The 11449-nt window shown below is 37.7% G+C and overlaps 2 protein-coding genes across 2 annotated transcripts; one reads left to right on the plus strand and one right to left on the minus strand.

Annotated features, from left to right (window-relative positions):
- Positions 1 to 1442: 1442 nt before the first annotated feature.
- On the minus strand, positions 1443 to 4154 carry LOC110372453 (protein SERAC1). Its single transcript, XM_021329186.3, has one exon. It carries the CDS (start codon positions 3992 to 3994, stop codon positions 1736 to 1738), a length of 2259 nt encoding a protein of 752 aa, XP_021184861.3. The 5' UTR covers positions 3995 to 4154; the 3' UTR covers positions 1443 to 1735.
- Positions 4155 to 5363: 1209 nt separating this feature from the next.
- On the plus strand, positions 5364 to 10067 carry LOC135117313 (uncharacterized). The gene is made up of 5 exons (XM_064036292.1): positions 5364 to 5384; positions 5706 to 5754; positions 7911 to 8036; positions 8370 to 8524; positions 9053 to 10067. The coding sequence occupies exons 3-5, from the start codon at positions 7915 to 7917 to the stop codon at positions 9187 to 9189; spliced, it is 414 nt and encodes a 137-aa protein (XP_063892362.1). The 5' UTR covers positions 5364 to 5384; positions 5706 to 5754; positions 7911 to 7914; the 3' UTR covers positions 9190 to 10067.
- The last annotated feature ends 1382 nt before the right edge of the window (positions 10068 to 11449 follow it).

Genomic DNA, 11449 nt, shown 5'->3' on the forward strand with positions numbered 1-11449 from the left:
GACTTAAGAAGTTATTAAGGCAATGCATGTATAATATTTCGCGAGCGAAGCGAGCGCGAAATTTTTTGAGCCTACGACACAAAATTATCTGATCAAGTACACTGTAAAGCGAACTTTTTAAATTATTTGTTTGAAGACTCACAAATTAAACTGGGAATTATGTACAAATTGAAAACGTGATTAGAGACCGAATCAATAACCGACGACCGAGTCAAAAATAACAATAAGCAATCAGAAAAAAAGTACATACATTGCCATTTAACCGCGAGCGTAGCGAGCGAGAATTTTTTCACTTAGTTGGAGAATGTTAAAAGTAAAAAATAATCAAAATGATCAATCAAACAAAGCGAAGATGACTTTTTTAGGAACTTTGCTTGTCAGTATCGTGATATAATGTGGAACTTCCTTATCAAACGGGTGTAATTGGCTCCACCACCAGGAATTTCGATAAAATTACACCCGCCGGAGCGTCCCGCGGCGCCCCTGAGATCGAGGCGCGTTAAGATGGCGCTGTAGGTAACTATTACAGTAATCTGTAATGTAGGATTTAAAATAAAAATAAATATGCGATAATCCTGGCTCATAGATGATCGCAAATAATTTTTAATCAATTTTAGTTTGCTAAAACTTCGCCCCGTGAATAATAAATGTTCGTGCAGTCATACAGCTTGTCTCACTCCGCGCTCAGGGTATCGGTCAAGTTGATATGGCCATGAAATTGCTGTACTTGTGCTTTTTTTATTTATTCCGTGGTCAAAATTAAATAAAATATGAGTTATCCATTGGTCTGTGAAGTGTGAATTTGGCAGCCGCCTGATTTTGCCTGAATTTGCCGCCCGGGGCACAGGCCCCGGCTTGCCCCCCCCTAGATCCGGGGCTGCCTGGAGACGAGAGAAAAATCGCGTACGGAGGATAGTAAGTATTTAAATAGTAATATTAATATACAAAATAATTATTGTATCTACTAAACTGTGGCGTATTAGCGACACTTTCGCGTACGAAAGAAAATAAACGAAAGAAATTCGGTTGGCGTTCTCCAAGCTCCCCGGCTTATGACGTCCTCTGTGGAACGAGTAAAGGATTACTTTAAGAAAAACTCAATCACGTATAGGATGGGCTAAGCTATGCCAACTTCACCCAGAAGAAAAGAAGGAAGTTTGTAGTAAGCTGCCACCTCGGGGCGGATTACATGAACTCTAGAGTTCCGAGAGAGCGAGAGCGCTTTTATACCACGGAGTAGTAAAAAGACTTCATAATGTTTAGATGGATAATAATAAGGTCAGTTAGGTGGCGTTTTTTGTAGGGAGAAAAAATGCTCGAAAATTCCCTCTAAAAATCCCATTGCCTCACAAAACTTTTGCATTAGTAATATTAGTATCTGGTGGTATTCTAATGTTAATATCTGGTTGGCACTTATTCTATAAAATAAAACAACATTTATTACAAAATAATACTATTATTAGGTAATCCTTAAAAACAAAGGTATTTGCAATGCTTTTCCCTCTTATAATAGAAATACTGTTTTAGTAATAACAAATTGTTTAGCACTGGACTGGATCTTATAAATTAGTTAACAAAAATCTTAATACACTACAGGAAATTTGACTAAACATCAAACGTGATTTAACAAACGCTAATTCAAAAATAATAAATTAATACTCCAAAAATATAAGTTCCAAACAAAGCTAAATCATAAAAAATCTAAATACGATAAATTGTAACAGGTAAACGGCATTCATTCGGTAAAATCGTCAGTGAATGTACTCAACAATATTCGTTCCGTCCAACGTAGACGTTCATTTCTTTGATTTTCGTCTAAAGTTTCTAAAACTTTTTTGGCTTTCGAGAACAAGAGCCACCAGAACATGTCTACAATCCATTGTATAAAAGTATTTGTATACGGCATCTCCACCTGCTTTATGGACACTCTCTGCAATACATCCAATACTGTAGTATACAATATCGACTGTCTGGTTGCTGGTTTGCATATAGACAGGTGATCTAGAGGTAGTTGGTAAAATTGTCCACGACCTAAGTCGGCAGAGAATGATTCTACAAAATGGACAGGAACTTTAAATGCTGTGACTAGAGTTGGCATTGTTTCTGCAAAACTTATGGTTTCCCACCCATAGGCATCAGCAAACTCTATAAATGCCTTATGTAGATTTAATAAGACAGGTGAGTCTTGCTGTAACTGCCTTACATCATTTGAAGGCCACAGCACCGCAGCTGCGGCGCGAGGCATGGTAGCCACTGAACTTCCCTTGTGAGGTGTGCTGAAAAACAAAACTGCTTTGGTGTTGTCAGCTATTTTCTTAAGCGTTTGCTGATCACTTTGTGATGCCTCCACCAGCACTTGTTTGACGATCAAGCCACCCATAGAATGAGCCAGCCACACGACTGGCGTGTTTTTATCACCAACACGGGCATCTATAAGGGCCGGAACCATCTCAGATGCTCGAGTTGCAATGTCTGCTGTTTGCAATGGGCAGCGCTCAAGCCATTCTGATAACGAGCTCCAGTAGTTGACACCAAGTATTCTCAAGTTGTTGACGTCTTTCGGCAGCCAGTCTTTAGGCCAGCACACTGTGTAATTGCATTTATCTTCTTCTTCTTGATTTAATGCAATACGTTTTTGATTTGCAGTAAATGAGTTGGATGATGTTGGGTCTCTCATAGCTTCAATAGGAATATCATGAAGAACCACTTCTAATTCTGATAACAATGCCTCATCTCCCAATTCTATTAAGTCTTCCATGACTTGCTGCATTTCAGGGTCTACATATTTTTTTTCAGGTGTTACTATGGTTTCACACACTTCACAGTCAAAATCAGAGACAGTAACTTCTATGATTCCAATAGGCTCAGCACATTTCCTGTCTCTCTGCCTCCATGTGACAAACACTCCCCCTCGTAGTCCGTGTACCAGCAAGGTATCACAAGAAGTAGGAGCCGTGGTTCTGTACAGTGGATGTAATAGAAATAGACCAGGTCGGTACAAATATTCACCAGACAAATTTGCAAGACATACTGCCGCAGAACTAGACAGACGAATATCTTTGGACCGTATTAGTCGAGACAGTTCACCAATGAGACCATTTCGAAAAAATTCTGTTAATAAATTAACATGTACACTTAAAACTGTGAGAATTTTAACAACAGCCAAGTCACATTCTATGTCGTAACGATTTCTTAACATTGCCTCAGCTAGTATAGACAGCAACCCCATATTGATCAATGTTTTGATAGATAAATCATTGTCATAATCCTTAACGTTGAAAAGACTAACATGGTGGTACAGAGCATCCATACACAGTATGCACAGGTCTCTCTCGCTCACATTGTCTGGCTTCGAGGGTATGCTGTCTGACTCCATGGCTGCTTCCTGTACATTTGCAAAGTACTTGGAGAGAAAATGTTGGATGCAACAGTGAGGATGTATATTTTGAACAGCCAATATAAGATCCCGAAATTTGAATGAAAGAAGTTCACACGACAATGCTGCCCGTCGAACATGAATTGGAGGTGGCAGGAAGTAGCGGAGGTCGGCGCCGCGGGTCCGAGCGAGTAACACCGCTGTCTTCTCATCTATGGCTTGAGCAAGTTTGCAGCAGTCCCAAATCTTGTTATTTTTGAAAGCAGCTAGTTGATCCAGGGCTATGTTCCGCTGATCTTTATTGCCATGACGGCACAACCACAGCAGTCTCCACGCTAGAGAATGCTTTAAACTTTTCCAAATTCGGGCTAAGCCCACCGACTGCCTCGTAGCTTTGTCATACTCCACCTGGAATGTCCGATTATACGAGGGGTCATCAACGTAGATATACTCAGCCACGCGTTTCTTCTCCCTCTCTATTATTCTGGGATTCACTATTCTGTCTATAGATTTGCATGTTTGACCAAAATGGTAATACATCAAGAAACTGCCACTACCTGTTGCTGCCACTATTTTTAAATATTTTAAAGAGGACTTAATTATATCTTGAATACTCATGGTTTTAGAGCATACAAAAGATTTTTATGATTCATTGCTAACCACTGGCTAGTAAACCTATACAAAGACAGGTTACTGCGCCAATGGTAGAAATATTGAAGAAAATTAAACTTAGTCGGAAAACGTTGTGATCGTATTTGTATTTTTTTTTTTTGTGACAATTGACAGACCTGACAGGAAGTGCTCCAATGGCATTTAGATTATATAGATAAAAAATATTATGAAGATAATACAACAAAATGCATGTAAAAAACAAAACTTTTTACAAAAAATTTAAACCGGTAGTGAAATAAACATATAGGTCGGCGTTGCCGTAGAGTATACGTCTATTCTACATATATTATCATCATCCACTAGACACCGACTTCTAGGCCGATCAAAGTCGAATTCAAAGTTCTTTCATCTGTGTATATAGGTAGGTTACAAGGTGCTAGTATTATAATATTGAGTTTCAATATGCCCTCCTCGTATAGCCTACCGTATAAATAGTACCTAAAACTAGGCACCTAAGATAAGAATAGATTCAGCGGGGCCCAGCAGGGCCAAGGCCTGCCGGGGCTGCGGGTTGTTCGAAAGAGATACCGCGGCCCTGGTACATAAAAGACCTATTGGAAAGTTGTCCTCGATTTCTCAAGGTTCAAATCACGAGACCCTGACCTAATAATTATTTGACCACCTGGGAGGTATCAAACAAAAAAATAATTTTGCAAATCGATCCAGGCGTCTTCGAGTAATCGGTGAACATACATAAAAAATAGTTAAAAAAAAAGATCCCAAGGAATTGAGAACCTCCTTCTTTTTGGGCAATCGGTTAAAAAAGGGTCTTTTATTTTGAAAATTGTGTTCCTTCCTCCAAAGTCTTTCGATCATCAAATGAGAAAAGTTTCGTTCCGTAAACGTATATTGTGTGTAATTTCAGACTAATGTTTTTTATGGAAAACGGTTTCAGACTTGACGCCTAATCGATGTTCTTTTATATATGTTTTTGTGTTTTGTATATAGTATTTTATTTTTAGTAAAGCAGTTTAAGTTTGTAAATATAGTGTACATAATACTTATTTAAATAAATCAAATATTTGTTCCAGACTCAATGCGAGAATATCTGTGAAAATCTTTGTACTCTATGTCAAAACCCTACGCAGATAAAAAAAAAATACTTAAATGCCAAAAGTCACAGGTCGGACGTAAATAAAAATAAAATTGTGGGTACACAGATATTCAGGGATTGAAATCAATAATTAAAGGAGGTAAGTAAAAATATTATTTTGGAATATTCCAGAACAGTAGTAGTATATAAGTGAGGTCTACGAGACGCCATCCCACTTTTCATCGTCGCCATCCGAAAGTGAACTGCGCTACTGAACTTAGAGGTCCCATCCTTTACCTAAAGGTCTAGTAAGTATAATTAGCAGCCAGCTTTCTGCGCTAGATTTAATAATAGGTATTCACATTGTGCTAGCCTCGTGGTTTAAGCCTCCCTCAAGCGTCCATATGCTTGTTAGATTTTGGATGAAATTTTTCGTGTACCGTAGCTACCCATGATCTTGCATATGTTTTATTTAGGTATTGTCCAACTGTATCTCTCACCTAGGCACTCCGGACGTTAAAAAGCTGATGTAGATGCTATGTTCTTATCTGTTACATGAGCCATGTGACAATTAGTATTGTAGTGGTTTTCTATTTTGTAATGCAAAACAATGCTTCATTACAGGTTCTGTCTGCAGAGTCAACAAGGAATCTTCGTATCAGACATCTGATTGGTAAGCAAATATAAATATTTGATCATTTTCATGTCTCATTTAAAAACATTGAAAGCCGTGGCCTACAATAACAAAGCATCTCTGTATCTCGATAAAACTGTTATTGCATTTACACCATTACTTACATGTGCAAAGCATAATTTCATTACAAATGGCTCGCTACTTTAGATTAGTGTAATAATCTAGTGCTGTACAGGTAGAAATATGAATAACATCATAAAATGCAAACAACTATTTTACAATTTCCCTCGCTACTGCAAATTCTACTGCCGTGTGCTCTGCAATTGCTCTCTATACAATGCTATGTACTTCTTAATGTGCGAATAAACAAAATAACAGTTTGTTTTGTAAGAAATCTGCCATATGCAACTGCCAACCACACATGCAGCAACCTCGTGAAATCAATTGATATCTCAGGGCAACTGCATATGCTGCTTCAATCCTAAAACAATTTCGTGTTAATATATAGAAAGCCGTGATGTCCTCCTAGCCGATTATCGGCTACAGCGGCTGTACTCATATAAGGAGACTAGTGACCCACCTCGGCTTCGCACAGGATAACACTATTCAATGTAGATCTTTATATATAAATAAACCTTCCTCTTTAATCACTGAAGGGACATAGGGGCTGAAAAAGCGACTTTGTTTTATACTACGTAGTGATTAGAAACTGCGCAGGATATAATAGGGGTTAAAGTATGAAATTGCCGATTTGTACTGAAAACCTAAATTGTATTTTTTTTAAATTTTTAACAAACTTATTTAATCAAAATAGTTGCCATTATTATCTATACATTGCGGTCATCTAATAAGAAGGTCATTTATGCCTTTACGATAGAACTCTGAGGATCTAGACTGCACAAACAGTGTGAAAGAATTTTGTTCTGCCTCCTGGGAAGAAACTTCTTGTGACGTAGATAATTGTCCAAATCACAAAAAAAATGGTCGTCCGTTAGAGCAAGGTCTGGCGAATATGGAGGAAGACGAATAGTTTCCAACTGCAGTTCCTGAAGAGTTAAAACGGTTTATTTTGCTGTATGAGGCCTCGCGTTGTCATGGAGCAATAGCGGTGAAGGTCGATTCATGAGTCGTGGCTGTTTTACTGCTAATTTTTCAACATTATTCGGTGTTCGGCTGGGTATCTGGGTAGTTTGACTAGGATCGGCGTTCACCGTCTCTCTTAATTTCTCGTTAATCACCTGTCAGGCGGTCTTTCTCATGGCTCGTTCTTCAAGTCGAAGTTTCCACCACGAAAGCGTTTAATCCAAAATCGCACGGCGCGTTCTTTAGCAGACACCTCTTCAAATGCAGCATTGATATTGCGGGCTGTTTCTGCCGTTCAATCCCGCGTCGGAACTCATATTCAAAAATTACTCAAATTTTCGCAGTATCCATCTTTCTTGTTTAAGTTGAATAACAAAAACAATTGAACATCGATAATCAAATGTTTCACATTTTTTAAAAGAAGAACATCACAGAAACCACGTGAAAAAAGTTCCATTCGAAAACCTCAAACCATGAAGACTCTATGGCAATTCAAAAACCTACTAGAATAAAACGGCAATTTCATACTTTAACCCCTAATATTATAGAGCACAAGTTGCACAGCGTGTGTCTGCACAACACAGGTGCACTCACTTCCTTCACCCTCATAGTCCGATGGGACGGTAATCCGTTACGGCCGGAGAGAGATCAGGCGCAAAACCGACATCTACAATCAATACAATAATACTAATTGTAATAGTTATTCATTTGTACTGACATATATATATTTTATACTGATTTGATTTTACTTGTATTTCTTCTCTGATGCGACTTGACATTTATTAGACATTTATGTTAATATTTAAACAATTATACTGTATTATTTGTTAAATTTGATGTTCTCCATTTTATTTTTATAATTTATTATTGTATTCCATCTTCGAGCTGATGAATTGCGAATGTTATGTACTCCATTATTGTGACATGCATCAGGCCATAAACTAAAAAGTAGTTTAAGTTATCGAATGTTAAATTAATGTTTGTGATGTGGCAGTACTTTTTTAAATACATACAAAAGGAGTATTGCAACTGCAACACGTGCTGTCGGTATTTACAGTCAGCAGCGGGCTTTCAAAGCGTTAAAATTTACTATTTATATGTATTTGTTGCAGTCATATGGAAGTCATGCCTGAACATCAAGATCCAAATGAAACAATGAAGAATGCATTGGGGATTGCCACCGCCGGTGACGGCAAGTTACCCTACAGGCCATTTATAGACTGCATGAAAGAAATACGGTAAGTATCAGAGGTCACTAACACTAGAACAAAAACACCAAACTAATTGTTGCTTCAATATCCATTCACTAGTTTTAGCATGAAATGTCACGTTTATGATATTACTATGTACTAAGATATCCTATTTCACCTCTTACTCTTTGACACAAAAACAACATAATCAAATCATTTTATTCCATACAGGCCTTGACAAGCACTTATGATAAACTGCTCAAACTAACCACTTGCAGTGATGTAGGTAGCGTCACATCAGATCAACATGTAGGCTACTTTTTATCCATATTTGGGAAATAGTCCTCTCCACACTAATAATTCAATACTTTCTTTTGACAGAAAAGAATGGGGCACTCAGGGAACAATGGACAAAATCATGAAGCATCTGATGTCCGACCCAGCTCCAGTGACAGTCAAGACGCTTACTGATGCAGGTCCAGTCATTCCCGGCTATGAAGTCGTGGTTGCAGCTATTTGCTTCTCATCGTTAGCCAGTAAGTATCTACTTGTATGCTTCTTTTTCCAAGCCTTTTTCCAATTATGTTGGGGTCAGCTTCCAGTCTAACCGGATGTAGCTGAGTATCAATTTACAAGAAGCGACTCAAATCAAATCAAATCATTTATTTCATGTAGGCCTTTACAAGCACTTATGAACGTCAAAATTATAAATAAGTTTGCTTCTAGATGCCCATTCCAAAAGTAGCTTCCTATGGAGAAGAACGGGCAAGAAACTCCATCTGACTGTCCACCTCAACCCAGTTACCCGGGCAACCCAATACCCCTTGGTTAGACTTTGTACTTATATGCAGTCATAAATTAGTTATGTGTAAATTGCAACTGCCTAGCTGTCAGGGTTCATGAGATACAGCCTGGTGACAGATAGTTTTCTAAGAGTTTAAGCTTTTGGTTAGGAAACCCTAAAAATCTACAAAGATTAGTACATATTTACATCACATTAATCTGAACATGTTTTGTTATTGACTTAATGCATACTTATCTAACAATTTCCTTTTTTTTTTCAGAATTAAAGGAGCAGGGCTTCATCAGCTTCGTGAAGGACCCTCGCACGCTTGAGATAACAGATGTGATGCTCAGCATAGAAAGATTTGGCACCGATCACAAACCACATGAACTAAGCGAATATGATTTGTTTAAGTAGATTTAGGAATTGACGTTTTGATTTGCTACAGCTAGGACTGCCACCTTTTTTTTGAACATGGTTTTTTTTTTCTCAAAATGCAGAAAATTCCTCTATGCATGATGTTTTTTGCTGGCACGAAAGCCATTTCGTATTCCATTATTTTTCTATAATTAGATATGTATAAAGAGGATAAATTGCCAAACAAAATAGTATAGGAGAGGATATTTATACTATTACTATATCTATTATATATTATACGTAGGGTAGGTACGGACGGGTGGCAATCCTAGCTACGGCAAGCCCGAAATGCAGCTAAATTTAGTTGTATCCTTTATGATAAATAGGATACATCTACCTCTAGTCGCACGAGTGCGGCTGCACGTAGCTTTAGCCGGCTAGACCTACGTGTAGCCACTCTTCGGCCTTTAGCCACATAAGGATAAGGGAAGGTTCATATCTGACGGAACTTCGCGTCGCGTTAAAACACACAAATATGCGATAAAGCATTCGATCATTAATCAACGATTTCCCGATGACGCTCGACGCATTTACCGTCAGGTATGAACCAAGGTTTATCTGTTTAAGTAGAAAAATAGTTTAATATATACTATATAGGTGTCTAGTTAGTAAGCCAGACGTTATCGTCAATTATTTCCTCTCGTGTATTTATATAATTAAACTCACGACTTTCCACCGGCATTTGATTATATTCCAATCAAATATATTAATTGCTGATACAATAACATGATAAATCGTTGTTAAAAATCAGTTATACAGAGGAAATTTAATATATTAGAAACTCCATAGTACCTATCACTTCTTACTTACATACCCTTACTTTGTAATTATCTGGTAACCTTAAAATGATTAGGTAAATAAATGTGATATAAATAAAACTTATTTTCATTTTCCTGCGTAATTGATACCTAGCTATAAGTCACATTAAATGTTTTTGGATTACACATATATAATAAGTCACATTAATGATCTTTTTCAATGCTCAGATCTATGAAACAAAATTAAATGAAAAAAGGACAATGCTCAAAAAAAACCCAAGCCCGGCGCAAACGAAAAGTAACTCAAATTATAGGTAATAATAAGTAATGAAATACTGCATAGGAAGCATCATCGAAATCAATGGCTAAATGTATGAAATTGCTATTTGATTTTTTAAAGGGGTAACATGAGCAGCTGGGGCTTATAATTTAATTAAAGTGCTATCTGAAACAACAAACAAGTAAAATGGCAAGTAATAAGCTTCTCCAAAAAGATAAATCAATACCGAAGTACAGGCTGCAGCTCCCACGTCATCGCGTCATGAGCGTTTTACATTACTTAGTGCATCCCGCAACATTTTTGGATCTCGTCGTGTTAGAAATAAAGAATCGATGACTTTTAAGCGTTATTATTAAAATGAAAAGTACATTCATATCCTGTTTTAGTTCTATCATCCTATTATCTTGTAAAAGTAGGTAGAATAGTGGAGAAGTTGCTATAAACATGTCATTATGTACACTCTTAAACCACAACTGTATCTGTTTGCTGTTCCTTTTACTAATACATTATGTTACCTCTAAAATCTTCAGTAGCAATATACCGCAGATGTTAAAATTCGAATAGCAATTTCACACATATAGCCACTGATTTCGATAATGCCCCCTATGTAATATTTAATTACTTATTTTTACCTATATTTTGAGTTACATTTCTTTTGCGCCGGGCCTGGGTTTTTTTCTCATACTTCATGAGCATTGTCCTTTGAAGTAATTGTAAATAATAGAAAAAAAAACAAAACTCAACAATGAGACACAAGCGGTTAAAGGGTTAAAACCATTTAATTCGAGTGTAATACTTACGAGTGCTCATCTTTGGATATCAAACCTGTGCCTAACCTAACAAACTCTCAGCGAAATAAACTTACCTACCGTATGTCAACACGTCATTACATTCTTCATCTGATTTCAATTTTTTAGAGCTCTGCCTCATTAAGACGCCATGGCGACGTCGCCACTGGCGCAGGTCTGGTTGCGTCTGGCATCCGAAGGTCGCCAAGTCGAGTTGCCATAGCGGCAGTCAGTTCGTTTACGTCGTCGCTGAAGAAATCGCACGCTGACTGGCGACCACACTGGCGCCTGAGTGAGCGAGGTGCACTTTACAGTGTACTTACATTATGGCACTAGTGGCTAGGCTACGCCAAGCTGCCAGAGTATCTATCCGGAAGCCAAACCACGTATAGAACTGTAGCTCGTGGCCAAGCTTCTAATTTGGTGACGTTGCC

This window comes from Helicoverpa armigera, chromosome 1 (genome assembly GCF_030705265.1).
Source record: "Helicoverpa armigera isolate CAAS_96S chromosome 1, ASM3070526v1, whole genome shotgun sequence".
Taxonomy (NCBI): Eukaryota; Metazoa; Arthropoda; class Insecta; order Lepidoptera; family Noctuidae; genus Helicoverpa; species Helicoverpa armigera.

Excerpts from the sequence above, each read along its gene's own strand:
- LOC110372453 (XM_021329186.3), bottom strand. The coding sequence starts at position 3,994 with ATGAGTATTCAAGATATAATTAAGTCCTCTTTAAAATATTTAAAAATA.
- LOC135117313 (XM_064036292.1), top strand. The coding sequence starts at position 7,915 with ATGGAAGTCATGCCTGAACATCAAGATCCAAATGAAACAATGAAGAAT. Across the intron at positions 8,037-8,369 it reads GACTGCATGAAAGAAATACG|AAAAGAATGGGGCACTCAGG; the intron begins GTAAGTATCAGA and ends TTCTTTTGACAG. Across the intron at positions 8,525-9,052 it reads TTGCTTCTCATCGTTAGCCA|AATTAAAGGAGCAGGGCTTC; the intron begins GTAAGTATCTAC and ends TTTTTTTTTCAG.